We start from the raw sequence: 24983 nt of genomic DNA on the forward strand, positions 1-24983 counted from the left end.
GCCAGGCTTGTTAATCACGATCTCTGTTGGTTCTGTCGAAGAAGGCTGATTTCGATCGCGTAGGTAATTTTATTCAGAATAAGAGAGTATCAAACGGCGTGCAAAACAAAATTTCTCGTAATATTTATCGCTATTATATTATGATATAAGGTCTCGCGTGGCAAAATGCAACTTTATACTCTTTTGATCGCGGTATCAGATGTCGCATGATGGAGATATCCGCGACTCCTGATTCAATTTGACATGGCACAGGCGAGATATCTCGCCCGTTTGCTGTCGTCGCTTTGTTAATCCCGATAAAACTACCGCTCGCTATGCCGCTCCGTGGCGTATGTGATTTCATTCAGGTTTGCGAGGCCATTATTATTATTTTTTTTTTCTCGCCGCAGTACACGAGACATCCGCGTTCTCCGGCGTGCAAAAAACGTTCCGCAGCATGCGGAACATTTGGAAAACGTGCGGCGAACACTCGGCGTATATTTGGGAAATGTACGGAAAGCGTTTGGAAAATGTTCGGGGAACGTGCGCGGAACATTCGGATAACTTTTAAAGAACGTTCTTCTAACGTTTTCAGCGTGTTCTCCGCTGCCACGATGACGGTCGCGATTCTAAAACTTGTGTACAGCGGCGATAACGACGGAAAAAAAATAATGGCCCCGCAAAACTGAATGAAGTCGCATACGCCGCGGCACAGCGAGTTTTATCCGGATTAACGAAGCGATGACAGCAAACAGACGAGATATCCCGTTTACCGAGCGTGCCAAATTGAATCCGGCGACGTGGGTATCTCCATTATCTGGCATCTGACGCCGCGATCAAAAGAGTACCAATTTGCATTTTGCCATACGAAGTTTAATATCATAATATAGCACGAGGTGATAAATAGGAAGAACAATTTTACTTGCACGTCGCTCATAAATAAAATTGTCATTTTAATAATATTATTTTTCATTATTAATGTTAATTATTTATCCGTTATATTCACATTTCTCTCCAAATCATAAAGGTATTTGTTCGATAGACAACGTTAAAAATAATTTATTCGCAAATTGATAAATCGTAATTAAAAAGAAAAATATATCAATAAATTTTTTATTGCGAGATAAATTTTCGCAATATTAAATAATCAACACTATAATGGAGTTGTAACGGGACGATAAAATAAAATAGATAGTTCACCCGTAAATATGATTAATTATGTAAAAAATTACTCTCTTCCTTCGGAATGAAGACCGTGACTGATAAGCCTGATATTTCACGTGCCGCGCGACAGGCCTTTTCAACGTGAACCGATTGGCCATCGAACAATGAATACCCGGAATTCTTGAAAAAAGCTTGCTCTCTCGATGGTCAATCGGTCAAAAAAACTTGCTGCGCGCCAAATGAAATACTATCCTAAAGTTCAAATGAAATTCATGGCATGCCATGATATCGATATCACGTTAAAAAGAGAAAGGAAAAAAGGAAAATTAATTTTTCCATTACCTTCATTTTCTTTCGCTCTTATCTCCTCTCGTCTATAGCTCGAATTTAATAACGCAATCCAAAAAATAAAAAAAATAAAAAAAAAAATAAAATAAAATAAAATAAAATCGTTTAACTCTAACCTTTCATCTGCGACTTCGATATGGGCGTTTTAGACGAAGAGTGGCTCGCCGACAGTCGTTTCGGCGAGGCCGGGAGAGACAGAAGAACGTTCGTGGTGAGCGGAGTCCTGACAGGCTCGTCGCGGACGGACGACGAGGATGCGGCCGTGTCCGCTGACCGTATCAGGGATAATTCTTGCGGCTGCTGCTGTTGCCATAATCGCCGGCGTTGCAGATTCGGCACGTCGGCGACGGGGCACGATCCCGCGGAAACGTAGATTGGTTCCATCGGCAGCGCCGACGTGGCCACGGCCATCGTCATCGACGTCCGCGGGGTGCGATCCAGGGGTCTGGTGCCTTCTTGTTCCTCCGCGCCGCTGCTCTGTCTCGTCTGCAAGTACATAATCGACTATTTCTTTATTTTCACCTTCTTTTCGTCCCTCATATAAAGTACCTCGTACACGATCAAACGAGCTCGAAACTGAATCATTAATGCGAAACGTCCTAAAAAGATTTCCGTTTAAGCGAAAAATATCCTCGTAAATGTTCCCCGACACGCTCGTGTTTTATATATGTGCAAACCACTCAGGAGGAAATTGATCAGTCTTATGAAATAGAAATGAAAAAATTTATAGAGCTGTAAATTGATATTCTCCGGTATAAATACGGGAACTTGCGAAAAGCGTAATTGAGTTTGGCTTCTGAGAAAGGCCCGCGTTTTAAGGAGTATTAGAAGAGCATGTGAAATTCTCCTTTGCAGAAGTGCTCTTCAGTTTCTATCAAGCGCATGTGATTTTTCGAGCTAGCTTTTTTAAATCTCTGTTTTTTCAGCAAACATCTCCGCACAATACATTATCTTACACCAATATTTGACAATCTTGATATAAAACTTTGCACAGCCTCGAGAAGCTGCGAAAGAAAAAGACATTGCGCTTTAAGAATGCTCCTCAGGAAGAGAGACTCTTTAAAAGCGCATTTGTTTCCGGGTTATGAATTTTTCTCTTTACAAATTTATTAAAATGGACTGATGAAACCGTTAACTTATAAATGTGTCGTTGGGTAACAGAATCGCTCAAAGTACAGCCGCCTTAATATTTAATCCGCTCATGCTAGATGCGTTAGGCATGAAACTTCTGAGTAACACATACGCGACAGTTCCCTGAATTTTGGCGACAAGCTCGTTTCGTAGTTTCAACGTCGAGTCTCATCAATAATTAAAATCTCACGTCGCAGAAAACGCCAATGTGGAAGAGACACGATTTTAATTTCAAAACATGTTAGTGCTGCCGGGAAGAGTTTTTTTTTTTTTTTTTCATTCATATATTTCAATAAAGTGAGAAGACGTAATGAAGGAAAGGGATAGAACGAGAGATCTGTTAATGAGCCGAGCCGGACGGGCGGCTCATCCACCCCGTCATTTCGGATCTCTGCGCCCGAGATTCGCGATCTATCAATCCGTGCTGCGTTTATCCCGCGATAAGGGCGAGAGTCGATCTGGATGGAGAGGCCGTGCTTCATTATCGCGAAAGTTCGCGAGACGTTGACGAGCGATTAACCGCGGCCCCGAAAGAATGTAATAGCGCCTGTGCATCTATCATTTAAATGAGGTAGCATCGCAAGCGCGGTGTCACTTGGCGGCTCGATATGACGGATGAAAAAAAAACCTCCGGATAAAATGCACAGACGTCATTTCCCGTTTTATTCTCCCGCGGGAAAAGGAAAGAGAGGGTGAGATCTGGCAATAACCGGTCCGCGAAACTCAGACGGGCCATTGAATCGCTCGCTAGCTAATCGTCGAAATTGCGATACTAGTTCGCGACTCCAGCGAGGGGGCTCCAATCCCGCCGAAGGCTCACAGCGTGAGCTTTAGTCGGCGACGAATGTCGTTATCGAAATGTCGAAGCGATAAACTTTGCGCGTTAAATTATACAACTCGGACCCGATTCTCCCGATGAAGGGGGGGCGACTCCCCCTTCGCAGATTACGTCGCTCGGACGCGCTCGTTTGCGTAACCGGAATTGTCGATAAGATTTCCGAGGGTGAGAATGAGAGGGAATTAAGACTGTTCTCGGAGTTTATAATTGAGGACGAGAACGCGCGACAAATTGGGAGGCAAATAGCGAACTTAAGGCGCACCCCCGTCTTATTTCCCGCCTTATCTCCTCCCGGCGCCTCTGGGTGTCTCGGGGAAGCTGCATCCGGCCGAGCGAGACACGTCGCTCGCAACACGAACTCGCGTATCACCCGAGAACACATTTGCATTCCCAGGAAGTCGCTCTTAGGGTCAAAATGCATTTAGGTTCTTCTGGGTGGAGAGAAACGGTCGGGATTCGAGCGACGTACCGAGACAGACAGTCTGACTGCCTTTCCTTAACTATGAGCGCAGTCACGAGGTGGAGGCGAGAAACTTCCGACGCCGACGATTCGGCGAAGCGAATCAAATTCGAGTGCGCCACGAAAGCTGCGGCGGGTACCGGCTTGATCAAATTGCGAGGACCTCAACGTCAGAATGCCGAAGAGAGAAAGGAACCGCGTCAACCACCCTTGCGGGAAGGGGGAGGATGAATTACGGCGGTTATGCGCCACGGGCGAAAGTTTCTCGGTGCAGTCGAAACCGCGCGCGGGTGAAAGTTTCCACGGACGTCCGGCAATAAAAGGCCCGACCCTCGAAGAAGAAAGTTTCCCTGAAAGTTCCCGGCTTCTTTCCGCGTTTCCCTGGGCGCGGCACGGCCGGTGACAAAATTGAATCCTCGTTAAAGCGCCGTCACGTTTCGCCGATCGACATCGACACTTCCATGTCGTCCGGCGGCCCGGATTCCTTTCTCCCTTCCGTCCTTCTTTCCCGCTGATTTAAATTACATTTCATTACGAGCCTTTAGTAACTGCGACGCCCCGGGACACCGGTCACTTATTTGTCCCACGGGGAAAATGGGACGTTGTTTGAACGCGAGATCCCGAACCGCTGGGAAACAAGTCCGATATTTCACGGGATGACGGAGGGCGAAAAATACCCTTCGCGCATGTTCGGCTAATAATTCGCTCGTCGCGGATCTTTTTAACAATATTTCGCAGTAAAGTTACTTCATTAGACCGCGGGCAACAAAGGCGAAGTTAATTTGCTTTTGCTATCGCGCCCGACATTAATTAACTTGACAATGTTGTTTATTCCTGCGCGTATGCAAGGAATTATGATGCAGATTTTTAATGGCCGTTTTAGTAGCCAGGTATTGGCGCTTAGCCAAGATTACGCAACCGTCGCTCACGTCAAAATGTACCTTTTATGAAAACGTTGTGTCGCACGGTCTTGGGGTGGATTAAGAATTACATTGTTTCCCCCTATCACGCTTTAAAAAAGCTACGCTAATGGAAGAATTACGCGAATCTTTCAAGTGCATGGCTCTTCATCTCGCATTTATTACCGGGTATTACATTTTTATGCCATTTATTTTAATAACGTATAAATATCCGATCGAGGATTCCACTTTAAAATTATGGCTCGCTCACCGGATTTGCGTGCGCATGAAAGTAATGTACAAAATTGCATAAATGCATAAATTTGTAAATTCTGTATTTGCAAGCTTCTGAATATTGAGGAAAATCGTAGAGAGTAGCGTAAAGTAAAACATCTCGCAAAATGATTAATCCAGCATTAACCCTTTCGAGTCTACAGAATTTACGTCCGACTTGTTCAAGTTTTTTTTTATTATTTTATTTATTTTTTACGTAAAAAACAATATAGGTATAAGCTCAATAAAAATCTGATTTGAAAGAATTAACCTGTCGTCGTTTTTGATGAAACAGGTGCGAGTCAGAAGCTTGCGACTGATGTACACCGAAAGTCAGATATGGTTTTCTACGGCGACAGAGGCAAGGGATGAGAGAACGAAGGGAAATAGGTCTTCGGCAACCGGCCGGCGCGGTACATACATGCGGCACATATGAAACTCGACGCACACGGCTCTAAAGTCACGTTCGCTAGCTGCCGTCGGCGCAGCAAACGCCATATCTGCTTTCCAGCGTACATACACACGTCCACTTGAGTACGATATGTCACCGGCAAAACGGTGCCGGTTATCGATGAATGAATGTATCACAGTCGATCGCACTTCGTGCTTCCTCCTGCGAAATAATGACTTTCGCTCTATCATCGATCGCAAATCACCGGTGACAGCCGTGAATCGGTTGCTTTAATGAAAGTAATTACGAAGAGGAATGGTCGCACAACCGTGAATTTTTACCACTTTTAATCGGCGAGTTAAACGGGATATAAAATTTACATCCACTCCTCGTAGAATTTCCCGCATAACTCTGTAATAGAAAATTCCGAATATCTCGTTCCAATTCCGTTAAATGGCCAAGATTTTCGCAATTGCGCTTATTATGCCTTCGACAGGCACGCCGGGACGCGTTTACAGGAAAAGGGCATAAAATATCGCGAGGGTCACCGAGAATAAAAAATTAATTACGAGCGTCACGTCGATGTCTCGTCATTGCGAGAGCTAGATAAACGCCTACCGTCTTTCTACAGGTTTTTCATTTCCACGTTATTTTCTCCGACTGCGATTAAACGCGGAAACAAATTAACGTTAAACGTTCGCTTGTAAAATTAACTGAAAAAATTGGTTTCCCTTTTTCTTTTTTTATATTTATTGTTCTCGTGAAACGACGAGACTCGCGAAGAAGTCCTTAGTAAGTTTACCCAAGTTTTCTCTTCGCGATTAAAATTTTATTTAACTAAGCGTTAGAACGCGAAAGAGACAAAACGCGGGGGCTGCTCGCTCACCGATATAAATTACATTAGATATTTTCTAGGACGCGTTATGCATTATGCATTGCGTTCCGAAAACGATGATATGATTCCGGAAAGAAATTCCCTTATTTAAGGAACTTAAAGATTTCTTGAATGCAAGAATGCGCACGAGTAACGTCTGATAAATGATACGTATTTTTACTGGGAAAAGCACCGGGAGAATAATTTAGTCACATTTTTCTGATTTCAGGAATATATACCAGCCGACGAGCCGACGGCTCGTACGATGTGCATTTTTGTTCCGTGACTTTTCGAGAATTCTCTGAGTGCTGAAAGAATCGTGACGCAACGCCAACACACACGTACACGTACACAAAGAGACCCATATTCTTCTCTCTTATTAGATTAGCTCCGTAAACCGGGACACCTTCCAAGTAGTATATCAAATACGTGGGTGGCTTCGTCCGCAAAAATGTTTGGCACACCTGCGCTCGTAATCACGATGTGAATCGCGTTTCCCAATACGCCGAGCATGCATTGAGTTAAAATAATTCAATAAACGAGCGCGCGTTTGCATTCACGCAATCCAATAAATCTCAATTACGCTGTTATTGAATTCATATTCTCTATTCTTATTGATTAACAATAATAACACTGCATCAAAGTCGGCGCGATCGCGCCGCCGACACGGAAGCAATTGTTTTACATTGTTTTATCGCTGTAATAATAAGCGCGTCCGCGTGCACGGTCCATCCCGCCAATTTATACGTGTTCTTATTTTGTTCGCGAACAAAAGGGCTGTCATCGGCTGTCCGGCCGTTTAAAATGACGCAGCTCCGGCAGAAAGTGCAACTCTTAACATTCAATCCCGATACCTGAATTATAATTTATCTTTACGGCGAATTCGTAATCAGTTCGGCAGATTAATCGGTACGATTGTTTTTTGCAATCTGAATTTTATTCAAGCGTATCCGTCGAACACGTCGCCTACGAAAATTCATTCGCGATCGATTCAAGAGAGGGATGCACTCCAATGCATCGAAGCCGCGACCTTCTTATCCCTCGCCCTTAATTCTTCCCCCCCAAATACTTCACCGCCTAAGGAAAACTTCGTTAGCGCCGACGACGACATTAATTGCTTCGCTTGATTCTCGTCAGGTGATGGGACAGGTAAGACAGCCGCGCAAGTAGATACCGCATCTTGTCGTTGTGCCATAAACCATTACTGTCGGCCAGCCTCCGTCCCGTTGTGCCACTCACGTTTCGTTAAAAGTAGCGAAACGGGAGGAAAGAAGGAGTAAACGACGGGAACGTTACAACTTGAGAGTCCAATCGCGGAGCGCTGACGTTGCATCACATTGCATAAACATACGTGATCAGGCTGGCCCACCCGTTGAACACCGAATTGGAAATGCGACGTTCGATACGGGCGAGTAAACACTTTCGCAAGCCGAGCATTGACGTATCGAGGATCGATGTGACCGATAAAACGTGTGAGCATTTCAGTATGACCGAACTGTATGATAAAAAGACACGAGTGACGTTCGCCGGGCCAGTCCCAACGCTGATTCATAATGAATCCGATCTTTCTCGATTTTCGACGAGCGACCACATTCTTTTATGAAGTGAACTGGCGCAGCGACGATAGAACCGTAGATTAAAATTGGAAATACGATGATTGAAAACTCGCAAAATTGATGATTATGTGGTCTCGAGTGCGAGCCGGAATTTAGATCGCATTTAAATTTATGTTAATTAAGCGGTAACACACTTTTCATCCCCGGTATACTCTAAAGATACGCGGGCTCGCGTAAAATTAGAATTGCACTTTTGATTAAACCACCCATCCCTCGGACAAACTTTCGCCCGATGTATCGCACAAATACAAGAGGATTAATGTTGTTAACACGATGCGCCCGCTTATAAATCAGCGACGAATCCGGCATCATTTATTCTTTAAATAAATCATGCAGCGTGTACATTAGCGCCGCGATGACGAGCGATTTTGCGGAGCGCCCCGCCGCCCTCCCGGCAAACGTGCCCCGTAATTTGCAGATCGGCAAAGAGAAATTATTTTCGGGACGCCAACGTTATGCAACATCTGCATAATGCATAGCAAATAAGAGATGTTCTCGAATTAGCGCAGCACGTTCGTCACCCCGCTCGTGAGGCTGAGGCGGACATTATGATTCGTTAAATCCGCTGCGAATAGACGTACTATGACTAAGCGGCTTTACACCCACCGGTCTAATCTTTTTATGTGTTTTAATTATGTCACGCTACAACTAACGCTTTTTGTTCCTTGCACCCGAAGACGTGTCCGAAAAAGAAAAATCAAGTGTGACTTCGCTGACTTATTTTGCAAACGCTACTTCGTGGCGTTTACGAGTTATTTCAGTTTATTCTCTTGAGAAAAGCGCCTGAAAGCTGCGGTGGTCTACGGTTTTCTTACATAATACGCTTTTTTTTTCCTCTTCTTCCTTTTTCGAAAGAGCGAACTGGAATAACTCGCAAAACACAGCGAAGCAGCGCTCGCAAAATAATCAGTAAAATTGTATACACATAGGAAATGAAACGTTGCTTGGAAACATTTAAATGGAATCAGTTGTGATGACTCGGGAGTTATTGCAGCGCGGAAATAACTGCGACTCGCGAAGGTAAATGGAACATAATTTATTACGTGTCTATAAACTCGTTTTTTATCTTTCTTTGGTACGTCCATTCTTCAAGTACCCTCTGCGCTTTGTATATTTTCCGTAACGCACGTTAATTAGAAAGCTCATTTCTTTCATTTACACTGTATATAAAGCGCATAGAATTTTATAATTTATGAAAAGTACTTTTAAATTTAAATAATTGAAAAAATAAAAATTGAGAAACTCCGCGTGCTCGCTGGCATCTAGATTTTTGGATCGCGTTAAAGTCGAAGCGAATTTCCATATCGGGGATTCCGCTCGTGGCGTTCGCGGCAATTAGTGCTACAGTCGCCGGGAAAGAAAGCGCGCAAACGGCTGAAGAACATCCGGAGAGAAGAAGCGCCAGCGTTAGTAGCGGGGTAGGTGAAGGGAGGGGCGGGAGAGGTGCAGAAAAATCGCGGCTGAAAAAGGAGATTTACGAGCGGCAGGTGGAGGCACGATAAGGCCCGAGCACTCGATCACGCTGTCCCGCATTTTGATTGAATGAGACGGTGGCGAGACCGCAGAAGACACCGGCGCGGCTCATTTCCGCGCCCGCCGCGCGGAAATTTGCATGCCGATCAGCGATCGCGGGCTGCAACCCGCGAAGATAGCGGACAGAGACGGGAGGGTTGAACCGGCGTGCGCGTTACGGGACAGTAGAGACAAGAAGCTGCAGGGCGTCGTACCGCGCTGATAAGCGTCAACTTGACACACGAGGGCGAGAAAGGGGTCAATGCATGGGTAGTTATTGATACTTGGTAATAGACACGAGCATGAAACCTGCGGGATTGCCGGCATGCGTTGAAACCAGTGAAAATTGTCTTAACTATCAGATTTATTTTACTAGTGTTTTCTAACCATTTAATCTACGAGAAAAAGGAAAAGGGCGAGATCGGAATTGGATCAGCAAATAATACTTTCGCATCGGCAAACACGTTTAATGTTCACCGAGTGTTCACAGGGTTCACCGAGGTCTGTTATAATATTAACCCGCCAACGAACCGTATCTAAGAACGAAATTTATACGACGTATTTTATCGTAGATAATCAAATTTCGCCGGCCGCCCTTTTTACATTTGTCCGCTCACGACGAATCGCGGCGACTTCCGGATCACCGAATCGACTCGATTCAATCACTGACACAATAATAAATTATTCAATAAAGATGAAGATACAGAGACGACCTGATAGGTCGTCCTTCCGATCATTTCGCATCTTTTCCCGTATTTCTCCGCGCTCAAGTAGTGACGTCAATGCAAAAGCTCCCAAATTGACTGTAATACATCGGTTGATTAATGTAATGCCGCGAGCTGTAACGAGCGGTACTCAATGCCGCGTTCGCGCAGATGTAAAACGGTCGAGATCTCGCCGTGATTCGATTTCCCCCGTGTACCAACAACGCGGCAGCTTAAGCATCGGCGCGTCGGCGAATAAGTAATTGCCTCTCGAGCGCGTTTCGGTTTAACAGGGGCGGGCGGTCCTGAAATCCCAGGGCAAAATTCACCGGCATTTTTCAAGATATCTAGATAAGACACAGCCTACTACACCAGGCGTCGAGCACCCTATTAAAGCACACAAAGCTCCTCGTCTGGCTCCCCTGAGACATTCGAGGGCTAATTCTCGGCAAGTTTTACAAAGCCCGCTAAAATCACCGTCGTGACGCAACGTTTTTTTCTCTTTCTGTCTCTCTTTCTCTCTTTCTCTTTCTTTTCACTTTCGTAATAATTTCGAAAATAAAAAGAAAATATATGTCCAAAAAGCCGGAGCAGATTTATTTTCTTAAGAGAAAGAGCGATCGCGCAATCGATCGAAATGGACGATGTGAAATTAACGTGAGTTTCCTGCGAAACGAATCACGCAACCCGATCAGTTGTATGAAAAAGTGACGTATAAAAAAATTCCCTCGAGGTTTTTCTATTCAGTTACATGGAATAGAAAAATGAGCGAAGACGATATTGTGAGCGAGGTACGGTCGCGGTTTGTCAGTCGTTTTCGATTGTGGATACGCGAGATTACCAGGGATCAACCGATTAATCACCATAACGGGGAGAACGACAAACGCGTTGAGGATGAACTCGTTAGCGCTGCGGTTAACCGCCTGTTTACAACCGATTTCATGTACGACGCCATCGTTGAATATAATTGCGATTTCGATAAGCCTAATGATTGTGCGCCGTAACATTCACAAATCCATCTGAATTGCACCAGTTACTGTGATACAGGATTAAATTACAACGCCAGGTATAACATTACGGCGTCGCTTTAAAGGTCGCGGGATTATTTGATTTACGAATTAGCTGAATTCCAGATTGATTATCAGTAATAATTAAACGAGTCTTTTCAAAAATTTTGAGAATTACATACAAAATTATGCGATCACTAATAAGAATTACTATAAATAATAACATTAACAGTTTTTATATACAATTAAACAAAAATCATTTACGAATCTAATGAAAAGTAATTTTAAAAACTGAAGTGTAAATCGATGTAATGTGTGATGTAATAAGCGCTTGTGCTGGAAAAAAAAAAGCGAACTACCCTCGCGCGGGAAGCAAGCGCCTATATTAGATGAGGAGTAAAAGATCGATCGAAAGAAAACACACGTCGGTCGCTTGCTGACATTTTACCCGTATTCTGTGTAGGCTTGGAAAACGAAATATTGTCACAGCGCGCGCACACGCGTTTTCGATAAAACTTTTTCTTCCGCCGGCGGTAAAATTGTAAATGCGCGCATATATACTACAATTATCCGTTAATCTAAATAACGTTAATTTAAGTATTGTAATAATAATGGAAATAAAGCCGATTCAGCGTTCGATATTATTAGCATAGAATAAATAAATTAGTAATTGTAAAAGAGACGCATGCCATGGAAGAGCAATAAAGCACGCTGAGCCAGTTTTATTGAAATATTAGTCGATCGCTGAGAGACTCGTGGTTTTCTGGTCAAAGTATATCGAAATTTATTGCGAGACTGATAACGGCGGTATAACTCTTACCAGAGTTCATAAACCGCTGCACAAAGAAGATCTCTGTACCATTCATTCCTTAACAACGTTCAGCCAAAGGTGAATACCACGATATAAAAGCGGAGGATTGAATAGGCGCATAATACTCGCCAGGTGCTTTTCTTCGTTATTACCCAAACGATTTTTCGTGCGATCTTATTATCGACGTATTGGCGAGCTTCCCGACATATTTTTAACGTGGAATTCATGATTATAAATGTATTTAGTTCAAGATGCGCGCTTACAATTCTGATTATGCACAGCGCGTCGTGTATTTTCCGCTCATTAACCTGTTGTTACTTTCGAGAAACAAGTTGCGTGGTCTGACAACGAAAACGCGCGGCACATTGTTGCTCGGCAAATATTTGTTCTTCCCTCCGCGGACGCCTTTGCGGCCTTTTTTTCCGCGAATCCGACATCGCGGAATTGCGTTACGTAATGCAATTTAGTATTTTCATGCGGAAGAGAAACTCGGACGTCCCGACGAAATCGCGTGCCGCAAACGATAGACGATAAAACTTTTCCTTTGGCAGAAAAATATATCGTAATCAGAGTGCAACGATCGCTGTACCGGAAAGCGGGCAATTGTCAGAGATGTAACATCGTTTTTGACGAATAATAGATTCGCTGCAACGCACTCGAAAGAGAGACTTTTCATTTTTCCATATGGACATATGTGTACGTTGATTATCAACGGGGTCACCGGGATTCCGATTCCCGGATATTGAAATCGCGGAGCCGTGAAAAATACGAGCGGAATCCGGGGCGCGATCTTAAAATCAGTTTCGGCGTGAATCGGACCGACGCGACGTTCCGTTCAGATGCGTCGTGCGCGAGATAGCACGAAAATCGCCCACGCGTTTCACTTTGGAGACAAAGGAGAACGGAGCGGAAGATGCAAAAGCGAGGGTGAAACGGGGGGTGAGACCGGGAGAGAGCGAGGAAGACGGAACGTGCAACCCTCCCTGCCGTCGGTTTAAAATGCCACGAGACTCCTAGTTGCGATGTATCTCGCAATTCAGCACTCTCGGTCTTTGCTTTTCTCGTGCATCCCCCCTGTGTCCTCACGTTTTATGATTCTCGGTAAAACGAGGGCTCGCTCAGCAAAGACTTTAAGGTACCTGCCTGTAACGGGAGGCAAGTATTCGAATGCGGCGCGATGCACCGCGGGGCGTACCTGAGCCCGTACCTCATCTCGTCACGTCGAGTTTCCGAGGCGGCCTTGGAATTTTTGATTACGACGTCGCGCGAGGGCGAGATATTTTCGGAGAACGCGGGGCTCGTTTGTATCTCTTACAGTGTTTTTCGTTCGGCTTTCGCGACTGACGTCATAGTGAATTACGCGCAATTCGCGTAATAAAAAGCGTCGCACGGTTCCGCCCGGGGTCGACCGATTACTCAGCTCTCATCCCTGTTTGCTCTTTACACAATCTATAGAATATCGAGCAACAGGAGGTACGCGGCGAATAGATATACTCCTGCAGGAATACGCTCGGTGTGTGCACAGGAAAACGCTTCTCCGTGTTATCGTTGACTTTCGTCTGTGTGGAATCCGAGTTATGAATGATGTTCAACGCTGTAATAACACCAACGAGTGGAACAAGAAAGACGGAGGCGGGGAACTATAATTCCCAACTTTTGCTCGCTTTTCTGCCTCGGACATAATGAATGCGGTTTCGTATAAAATTACGACCGAGAGGACGTTTCGCGAAGAGGCCGTCGCGAACGACACCGAATGCGAGCCCCGTTCACTTAACGCATTCAGGAAAGAAGTGTGCATTAAGACTCGAGGAGAGCGGGTCAGAGAGAGATGGAAAGGGTGACGTCGTGAAAACTTTGCGTCATCGCGAAATCCGCTTTCGCGGTCGAAGCAGTTTGCACGAATCTACCGATTATGCTAATTCCTTCTTTCTTCGGAGGCAGAATTAAGAGTTGCCTTTTTAAAGAGTCTGTTTAAACGGCTGGACTTTTCGCCACCGAAACGAATCCTACGGCTGCGTGTGCAAGCTGCGTCGCATTGTTTCGCGAAATTGACAACGTCGGCTCGCGTATGCGGAGAACAATGGCATTAGGTAGCCCCGCGATTCTGATGGATGTGGCATCGATTATAAGCGCGTTGTAACAAGTTGGTAGCTACGTTTCTGGTATCGTTACAGTGAACCCTATTCACGTCAAAGCGCGTTGAGGAAGTTTTTTATCGCCGTTAACTATCCTGTCGCGCTCGCCGGGTGTTTCCTTCTATCTCTCGAACTGGAGCGAACTCGGTGTCATCCGGGCATTCGTTTTTGTCGAAACGCCGCCGATTCGTTACGCGACTTTCCATTAACGATATTAGATCGAGAAGAGAGAACTGCGCGAGTCACTTAACGGAATAATCGTTGCGTACACGCGGCCGCGGAGTGTGCTAATATTTGCTGCGTTATGCTACGAAATGTAATGTCTCGCTGGAGTCTCCAATGCAATCTCGTTATAAACATAATTCCCTAATAAAATACGGGGCGCAAAAGACGCGGATCCGGTAACGAGATATCGATTGTACTTTTCCTCCGTCGCGTATTAAAAATTGACAATAAATAAATTAAGAAAATACAAATCTATCTAATTGATATTCCGCGTACTTCCTTAACGTACCTACTCCTACAAACCAGATTCTCGCGTCCTTTGTGACGACCAAACAGTCGTTCTACCTAGAAAAAGAATTTTCTCTCGATTTCGCGCTTTGAATATTCATATAATCATGTGATCAAGTCATATTATTCGTACAATCAGCGGATGTTAATTTATGTATAATTAAAGTACCATTAGAATTTTGCCTCTCTGCGAAAGAGATTTGCCTAGAATCTTCCTCTCGCGACTCGTCGCACTCCGATATTAATCAATTGGGTCAATTAAACTTTTATAAGAGTGCGAGAAAACGAACTCGGTTAAACGTAAGTTTGTCAGTCGCGAGCGGACTCGGTACTTTTGTTTGCGCCACTTAAGAATGGGATTATGAAATTACGGATCACATTAGCGAGAACTGTAGAATATTTCCTCCGTAATATTTTCATACGACTTCTCCTATCTATTCTGCTAATTACAGGTACACTGTGCATTCGCTGACATTCAACAGGCACGCGAGCATTTCAATTACAATAATTATGACTCTATTCTATGAAACGTGCATAATGCAATATGTCAATAAAAAAAATATTTCAAACGTGAGAGATAATTTATTTCTTACTGCATCGTATGTTGAGCTTAAAAGCCAAACGCTCCGCGAAATATGGCAAAAATTCTGCGAAAATATCGTACAAGGACGATAATGATTCAGTAATGGTTCACGTCCTCTCACGCATACGGGGGCTTCGTGTTAGTATAATGGATCGTAATGCACGCTGCCAGCGACAGCGATGATCGGCCAGAAGACACGGTGTGATTGCATAGCCTGCTTACTCACGGCTCTCTAAATGCACACCTCGCCTGGTTTTTCTTCGCGGCCGCTCTCTCGCGCTTTTATAAAAACTTCCCGCGGCGCAAAATAATCAATATGCCCTACATCTGCGTTGATACGCCTCAATATGTGTCAATACGATATACACCGGTGTCGAAACTGATGCGGCGATATTCATTTATAAAAGAGAACGCGTATAAATCTGTTCGCGGGGCTCTGATTTATGCCGAGGCGCGCACGGTATTCGAACATTCGCCGTATATAAATTAATCCGCGGATACAACTTTCTCGCGGAGCCTAAATTTTATATCGTTTCTATTTTTTACGAAATATGTAGAATATTTAATTAATATTCCATAAGTCTGGACGTGGATGCATAATTGCTACGATTATATTACGTTGCCATGTAAAATATAATTTTTTTTTTTTTTTACGAAAAAAAGGAAGTTTCAGCTTCATTACATTTTTTTTTCTGAGCGGCAGAATATTACTGATATTCATTTAACTAATAAACTGCCATTGTGTGTACCTTAAAATAGCTCGAACAAAGAAATACGTGGTAACATATAATTTTGGCATAGAAAAATATGCTTTTTTACAAAATTTATGTCAGACGCGCGTTCGTTAAATGCTGCATCTTCGCTCCTCTCAAAATAATTTTAGAAATATAAGAATAGCAGCGTATATCCGTGTTAGATCAAACGGTGCTCAGAACAAAAGCGTCGTACGACGATATCTCACGGTGAGATCAGATGTATTAGAGCTATCAAATTCACATCGGTGACCAGATATCTTCATGCAACTCTGATAATACCGAACGATGCGACGTGGGGGTACTAACAAACCAAGTAATCATATTACAAGAAAGTCCCGCTCGGTTTCGTTTATTTTTATATTGTTATATCCGTCTATATTATATCCATTGATTTGTCTTTACGCGTCATTTTTGTATTACGCAAGGACTGATCTGTTCCCGACAAGCTTCCTGTACCGTGCCCTCGTGTCCTCCGTCTCCGAGCTTATGATTTATGCGCGCGTTTTCGCCGCGGGACATTTTCCGAGCGTGTTCTCGTTTCCATACTTTACGCCGTTCGTCCGCGTCCTTCGGGTGAAAATCGAATTCGCGTGTAAAGTACGCGCCGCGCGGATTGTTAATCATTAAGAAGACGCGGAGTTCGCGCGTCAACTTCCAACGAAATTTACATCGCCGCGCGTTTTCAAGGGGCGCATATCAACCGGACTGGGAGTCGCGACGAGCGAGATGTTGCGCTTAATAAAGTTATCCGCCGAGCTTTTCGTCGGCGAGACATCTTTGCCCCGCTCGAAAGCTGCGCGCCTCTGTTAAAAGTGTCTTAAACAGCATCGTTAATTAAAGACGCTAAAGCCGCACAGAAGCCAAAGCATTCTCAGTCAAAATTGCTCGAGACGCGGGTTTGAGATTAAAATTAACGCGAATCTGTGTGCTCTTCTTCGCCGTGTACGGCATGTGTTAGATTTTATCAAGCGACCGAAATATTAAAAAAGAAATAAAAAATACCGTGGTTGATTTCTCGTGGATGAGAAACGTCGTATCACGGCGAGGGATTTCGACGCCTGGAAAAATTTCTGTTGCAATTTTATGGCAAAGATTAAAAAGATAGACCTCCGGGAATTACAGTCAAGTATTAAAAACAGCCAGGCGTCTCCGATTTATGCCACGTAAAAATATATTCGACGACGCGATATTACATAACGCGTAAAGTGGCAAGCGCAGTCATAACGACGGCGGTAAATATAATAAGGATTCGATTCAAGTGGGCATAAGCATTATGACAAAATTACAACGATAATGCAGCTCGTGTAGAGCTCGCTTCTGTCATCACTCGAGTTTATCGCCGTCTTTAATCTATCTGTGCATCAAAACGGTATCAAATGTCACGTGGCAATTAACGTTCCTGCCGTGCAACCTCGTCGCGGGCTCGTTCGACACTACTGTAAATCGTGTTTCCGACGATATGGAAACGACCCTATCGAGAACTATATATCTGTACATCGGTAAACCCTATCACAATTGACTTCGCAGACGGTATTTAACACCGGTGTTCCCGGTCGCCGGTCGTATCTACGCCGCGTCTCCGCCTATTTGTCTCGTCGCGCGACAACGAACTCGGCCGGAATTTCCCGTCTAAGCGGTCGGAACGTAACGTCGCACGATAAAGGCACTCCGGGTATGGCACCCTCGCAAAAGTCGCAGACTCGCCCCCGGGGGACAATGCTCGGACTCGTCGCCCTTTCCGCTTGAGCTCCGCCGTGCCTTCAGCGGCACGCACGCGTGTACACACGAGCGTGCATGTCGGTCCCCGAAATGTGTCGGAAAATGGAATTTCTGCGGAGGAACTTTATACGCCCGTCGTATGAAGTGACGCGGTCCAGATAACATTGTCGGCATGTGCGAGTCAACGTGTTTAAAAGATACGCGCTAATATCCCGCGGAATTATTGACGCCACAAGTATTACTAATTTTGCAACATCGAAGAGGTTTATTGGATCTTGGTCGAAATAGCACTGCGTACGTGCGTAACGGAAATTCCATGCACGCGCATTCCTCGTACGTATCTCGTGATTTGATATCGTTTCTCGTGTTCACGAGCGTAAAATTCATTTATTTGCAAGGAATTTAACGAACAAAAATTTTGCAAGCTATTAGTTTTTGACGCGACACAAAGAAAAGCAAAGTGATATGTTACACGTTTTCTGTAAAAAAAAAAAAAGCTCCCGGAAAAGTATCTTTATTTCAAAATGGGGTATGTGAAAATGAAACCTGAGTACGAAGTATTTAATTACACACGAAATAAGCGTAATAAATAGGAAACGTAATAAAAGCATGTTTTTATCTTTATATCTACTTTTTAATTTGATTTTTGATTATTATATATATTTCTCTCCCGTGTGTTTTTACGATTTTCCGGAGCAAAACGTAATCAATGTGGATACGGAATTTTTACTATTTATTGCGTATACACATTTCACTACTTTTATAAATAATGCAAATCTCAAAATATAAAAAAAAGCTTGCATTCTCTAATTTATCTTAATACTGAGTTATGTAAACTTGCAGCTTTAATACGTACGCAATTACACATGCTATTTCCAGATAAAAGTATGTAATAGCACTAACATTTTGAACATCTCTACCTCGACTTTGATACAAAACCTGGCCACGGGCAAATCGAATTTGCGTGAGAGATTTTTCCAACTTCCCCGGAAATCTTGAAACGCGGCGAACTCGAGTTTCGTTTCCAATCTAATTAATTCAAAAACTTTTCCGCGCGGTGAGTTGTCTTTAAATCCATACGGTGGTTTAATGTATTCAGCGCGACGTCAAACAGCCGGTCCGGCGGATCTGTGTACCAAAAACTACGTGTTCACGCGTTAATTTACTTTGCCGCTTTAATTACGGCTAATTAAATATATCCACGGGGGACGAAGGGTGTGCGAGCGGAAAGAGCATTCCGTCCGTTATATCGACGGCGGACATTCGACGCCACCGCAGGCGAGTGTCGACTGAGCCACCCTCGCTTTGAGCTCCGTAATCGACGCATTCGCAGTAATGATCCCGCGGTTAACGCTTAATGCGCGGCAGACGACTGTGATCTTATTTCACCGGCACCCGGAAATACCTGATTTCGAGTGATGCTCGCACGAACAGTCGCGACTTACAACCCCGGAGACTCGATTCAGATGCGGTAGTCACGCGATCTCGGGAGATGTTCTCGGTCCGTCTGACATATCGTTGACAGCTACCACTTGAGCGATCCACGGAAACGTATATCTTCCCAGCGGGAAGACCACCGGCCTTATCACGTATATCGAGATTAAGTGTTATTTTTTAATTCGCGATCGAACCTTGGGGTCGGTTGGGCACGGCACCTAATATTTTGCTTCTGTATCGATAACAAGGGCGAGGGTGTTTCGAGCGTGACGCAAAGATTTCCTTTTCGCTTTTGTACACCGTATCGCGATCCGTATCGGCATCAATTCTGTTCCCTTTTTCATCCGCGTTCGTTACTTAGCCGCACCCGGTTCAATCAATGGGCTATTATTAGTGGATAATTGACTTATCGAAGAAAAAAATGGGCATACCTGGCCCGCGCAACCCGGGCTTTCATTTCGGATTACAATGGCGTGGTGGGGAGCGCACGCAAGCACGCGTATCACGCATCGTCGATCCGCGGCATAATTGCGTGTAAACGAATACGCAGGCACGCAGTTAATTGCACATTATTTCGCGTGACATGAACGCACGCACCATAAATAAAAAATAAAGTAGAAATCTCCGTAACACTCGCACCGCGTTCTTGCGGTGCTCTGAAAATTCCTTCGTTTAATCGAGGAAATGAATACAACGATTTGTACGGCAGTACACAGCTGAACAAATAGTTTATCTTCTATTGTCCGAGAGACAACTCTGCCAATTAAGAAATTTTTAGGGATCGCGGGGCTTGTACAACAAGTTTATCCTTTGAAACGTAACGAGTTATGGGCGCAGGTGTACGCCTAAAGTTTCTTGGAATTCGGTAAGTAAATTATCAAAGAAAATCGTAATAGTACACATTAACTCGGACGTTAAAAGTTAAGTGTCTTTCCCAATGCCAAGTAGTTCGATGGCTCATTCGAAGTTAAACTGCAAAATTTTTTTTCTTTATTCTAGATCTTTTAGAGCACTGCAAGAAACTCGTAGAAAATTGAGGATAATTCTCTCGCGAAGACAAAATGTACATACAAATACGGGAAGATGCAATTGTAATGTGCAACGGCGTATCTCTAATTTCCGAGAATACGTCGCACTGCTCGGGGCCTTTAATCCTTTTTCCCCCCGGAATTATCCACGCAATTATTGTTCACAACCGCGCCGTTACGAGAGGTGTTTTACCGAAACGCGGGTTAACTTGTAATTTGACTAGAGTGAAAAGTTTGCATGCGATTGATATAATTATTTCCCGAATCCCCGCTATCCCACCTGCACGAACTTTAATTATACTTTAATTATGCCGAATCTAATTATTGCGCAATCAATTTGTGATGAGAAATATATTAGGCTATCGCTAAAAAAATATATATTAGTAATTTTTAATTAAAATGAAAAATTGTATTCCGCGAGTAAATTAAATTTATGTTGCCGCGAACAAGCTGGATTTCTATCCGAGATATTTTCGCGCTTGGAGTTTCTAAAATTAAATAAATCGCTGTAAAATAAATAGGTATTGCGTGACAAACGTTCGAGTGACGATGCCACGTCGATACGATCAGTGGTTCAAAGTGGATCGACAATTATGCTTCACGGCCCGTCAAGCTCTTCACGACGATGGGAAACGGGGTTGGTTAAGCTACGAAGCAGAATGCCGATGAATAAACGTAAATTATGCACGGCGCGAACTAAGTGAGGAATTCTAATAATCAGTTGCATGCTAAGCTTTATTGCTCACGTGTCAGTAGATGAGATTAATGAAACGTATACCGAGTGCGATGTACAGTATTCCCTTAATTATAACAAAACTAATTACATTGTGCTACGCATTACTATTGTTCGTTGCGTTACATTGCAAATCGTAGTTTCGGCAAAACCTTACAAATACCTCCGCATGTCGAACAACCTCGGCAGGGCGGCCCAAGCGTTACGGATTCGCGGTGAAAAATTCAAGAAATTTTAGGTGCTACTTAATCAGATTAAATATTTAGCTCACGTTCTCCCGCGGATGAAATTTAACTTCAAAAACCAATTTTCCCCGTCAATCAGAAATCGAAATCATGTCGATATCTTGTACCTTTCTCGCAGCTACGGTGAACATCGTTGCCCTGAAACTTCCCGGAGGCGGAAGGTAGAATCGCGACGAGTGCCGTGCGACAACTGCGAACTAACTGCATTCAAAGCGAAGTCGAAGCATATACGTCCTCCTACATTGAGGAAACGGGAAACTAAACGGGGGCTGAGTCAGTGGCCGCGCGGACATTCTCGGTATGTGTTGATGAGAGAAAGAGAGAGAGAGAGAGAGAGAGAGAGATAGAGACAACGACTAGAGGGAGAGAAAAAGATGCAGAGAGATGGGCAGTAACGCTCACCATCAGCAACTTGACTTTGTTAACCAAAGGGGACGTTGTAAGGAACTTGTTGACGGCCGTCAATATTTTCCCTTCCAACGTGGCAGCGCTTCCGGCGTCTTGTCCTCGCGAGCATCCGGGCCCGATGTCCGCCCCCTCGCCGGGACTGGGCAACAACTCCCGGCAGTCGCCCGGCCCGAGATCCCTCTTCTTCAGCTCTTCCCGCGGGCCCTCGTGGCTCTGTTTTTCTTCTGTGCACCGCCGCACCCTCAACGATCGCGCTTAGCACGTGTCGGCATCAGAACCGGCGTCCGGCTGGCCCGCGGGTAATTCTTCGAGCCCTTAGGGCATCCAGCGGACTCGTCCCGTCTCGTTTCCAGACGGGGAACCTCGTCCGTCAGAAACTCGCTGAATCGTTTTAGGCCGGTTGATCCACCGACTTCTGTACCCCGCCGGAAATTCACCGATTCTTTGTGGATGACGCACTTCCGTTCACGTGGTACCAAACGGAGCGAGGGTGGTACCAGCGTAAATTGACTACTTGTACTAATGATGAGTTAACCGGCGCGCTGAGAAAATTCTGCTCCGTTCTCGGAATCGTTATCTGTGATATTTACGCCGACGTGTGACGATGATTTTACGACTCTGTCTTTTTTTTTTTTTTTTCTGTCTTGAGATTTCTTTTATCTTCGTTGCCGGGGAAATCACTATGTCATACTTTTAAATGATAGGTCGCAGATGAACTGATGACACAGAATGACAATAGTGCCGTACACGCGACGTTGGCCGCGAGTTTTCGGGTGTCTGTCACTCCTGGAGGTCCCGACAGTGGCGCGTTCTCGACGTGGACTGAAGTCCGGAACGGTCCAACGGATGCTGCGACTCGCTCCAGAGGCCGAAGGACGCGCGAGCGCGCGAGAGGAACGCGGCGTGCGAGATATGGAAGGGGGAGGAAGAGGGAGCGATAGAGAGAGAGAGGGTGGAGGAAGTGAGACGTGAGAGGGAGGATTCTCTCGTAGAAAATGGGAGAACAAGATTCTCTTTCTCTTTCTTTCTCTATCTAGCATTCTATCTTTATCTTCGTCTCTGTTCAACGATAGGGCGCGGAGCAGGTTATACGAGGGTTGTAGAGCTCTCTCGGGGGTTCGGAGGCTCGGGGTTTCGACGCCACTAGTTGCTGGTAAGCCTCGCAGATTTTCGCGCCCGATGCGACGCCGGTCACTACGACGTCCCCCATTTTCGCTCCCCCTTTCTTTATTTTTTTTTTCTCTCTACGTTATCCCCCTTCGAAATATCCCGAGATAGGTTTACACGGGTTACAGGTTGGCCGGGTCGACGGATGTTTTTGTAGATGCTATCGGGGAATTGATACCCTCATGAATCTGACATGATACAGAAAAACGGCATCGCTCAGATAGTGTATCGCCACTAGTATTCCCATGGGAAAGCGAAAAACGTTAGAACGAATTTGATTTATTTGCACGCGATCCCACATTTGATTTTCAAACGGATAAACCGTAACGACCTTTGAGTATTGCTACGTGCAATTATTGATTAAACTCGACCAAACAAGCAATCTACCAGATTTTTTTTGCTTCGGCAAGAGACGCGAAGCACCGAAGGATCGCCGTGGTTCAAATTGAAAGACTGCGGCACTGTGTACGCGAACAATATGTACTTCGCGAATATAGAAATAATCCATCGAAAATGTTTTTTTTTTTTTTTTTTAATTGCGAGTGAAGTATACGAGATCAATTGGTCGAACACGTTTCGAATTGGCGGTAGAATATCCGGTAAAAAAAAGAAGAAAAAAAAAAAAGAAATTGCATCGGTGCATCGTCAATCGATTTTTAGTTTCGCAGTTTCATGCAGGAAAAAGAAAATCAAACGCGCCCTTTCCCGAAACTGTTCCGCCGTGAGCTATCTCTTTTTATTACACCTTTATCATATTTGCCTAAAAAAAAAAACCCACGTAATCTGCAAACATTCTATTTATTTAGCGTGATATCCCTGTTAAGCTGAACATCACCGAAAATTCGGAAGGTGAAGGATTTCAGGCAATTAATGACGACCGGGCGAAATCGAGCGTTATCGAACCGCCAGTTGAAGCCGGCAATTAACGCACCTCCGCGGAAATCAACTTCCTTAGGTAGCCTGGAGAATATTACCTTCGTTAACGTCCAGCTATATCGGGTGAACGGAGAGCTAATTCGGCCGCAAGAAAACGTTAATGGAACGGATTGCACGGCGAGGCTGGCGCGGAGTTCACGGTTTTCCACAGGGCGTAAGGCGAATTATTATTTGCGCGACGAACGGAGATCTAGCACGGCGAAGTCTGCTTTCGGCCGGGTGCCCGTAATTTTCCAAGTGTCTGAAGGCTTTTGTGGAGAGTATTTCTTTGTTTCCACCGCGTCCTGTCCATATTTACCGCAGCGCTCACGTGGGCGGCCGTCATTATCCGCATTGGCATTGTTTTCTGACACGCGGGCAGCTTTTATCAACGGCGTCGCGGCTATATCGGCACGGCGCACGTCCCGTTTCTTTCGAGAAATCCCGCGCCCGCGCCCGCGTTAAATCACGTTATATGTCAAGAATGGCTCGGCTCTCGGCAGCTCTTCAACAATGCTCGGCCGACCTTCCTCGCTGGGCTCGCACAAAGGAAGGCGCGCTTCTTCCGCGGATTCATCGCGAAAAATCACGGCGCGCTAACGATCAACTAATCTGCGCCCGTCGCCGCGGTTTTTGCGAATCTTCCGTAGCTAACGACATTCCGTTGATTAGCCTTATCTAAATTTTCCCGACGAGGTGAATATAATTTGGCGAGCGCCGCAAAGAGATGTCCCGCGATAAAACAAGGAATTTATTTGTTAATTAGCCACGTAGTTGTCGAGATAATTTTCGGCTTCCATCGTCGGAATAATTTTTAGAAATCTGAATAATTCTGGTATTATACATCGTATTGATGTCGCCTTTACTTTCCATAGGTGTCTTAAACTGACAAGCAATTACGAGCTTCAAACTTCGCAGTTAATTATTGGAAAATCGAATGTTCTTTGATTAACGAGCGATGACTAATCAAGTAAATGTACGGTCCATTTTTACGTCAAACGTTCTCTCCGAAAAGTGCGCACAAAGAAAATGCATTCCATACTTTTTACTTGCAGGTTTCCCCTCCCTTCGAAAGTCGTTTTTTCGATATCCCCCGCGTAATCATTGCCTCGTTATCTCTATTATGCTGAGCTTTGAGTTGTACGTTTTATAGACGAGCAAGAAGGGAACCGAAGGAAATCATAAATCAGTATAAAGATCCGGAGAGCCGCGGCGCCTTTTAGTTCATAAGCGCCGCTGATATTTTACATTCTTGCCCACATGCACGTTCTCTCGGTCCGCATCAGGCGAGCCACCTCGGACATCATCGATACAATCCCAGCTAAACTTAATTGCCCC

General features: G+C 44.6%; 1 protein-coding gene across 1 annotated transcript in view; it reads right to left on the minus strand.

Moving 5' to 3' along the window:
- LOC139107796 (uncharacterized) overlaps window positions 1–21693 on the minus strand; it is a 51709-nt gene extending 30016 nt beyond the window's left edge. Inside the window, exons 1-2 of the mRNA XM_070665647.1 lie at window positions 21558–21693; window positions 1608–1977 (exon numbers count right to left, since the gene is read on the minus strand). Of these exons, the coding sequence (XP_070521748.1) occupies window positions 1608–1977; window positions 21558–21560 (373 nt within the window). The 5' untranslated portion in view covers window positions 21561–21693. The remainder of the gene's footprint in view (window positions 1–1607; window positions 1978–21557) is intronic.
- Window positions 21694–24983: the final 3290 nt, after the last annotated feature.

The sequence above is a fragment of the Cardiocondyla obscurior genome, linkage group LG13 (genome assembly GCF_019399895.1).
Source record: "Cardiocondyla obscurior isolate alpha-2009 linkage group LG13, Cobs3.1, whole genome shotgun sequence".
NCBI classification, from domain to species: Eukaryota; Metazoa; Arthropoda; class Insecta; order Hymenoptera; family Formicidae; genus Cardiocondyla; species Cardiocondyla obscurior.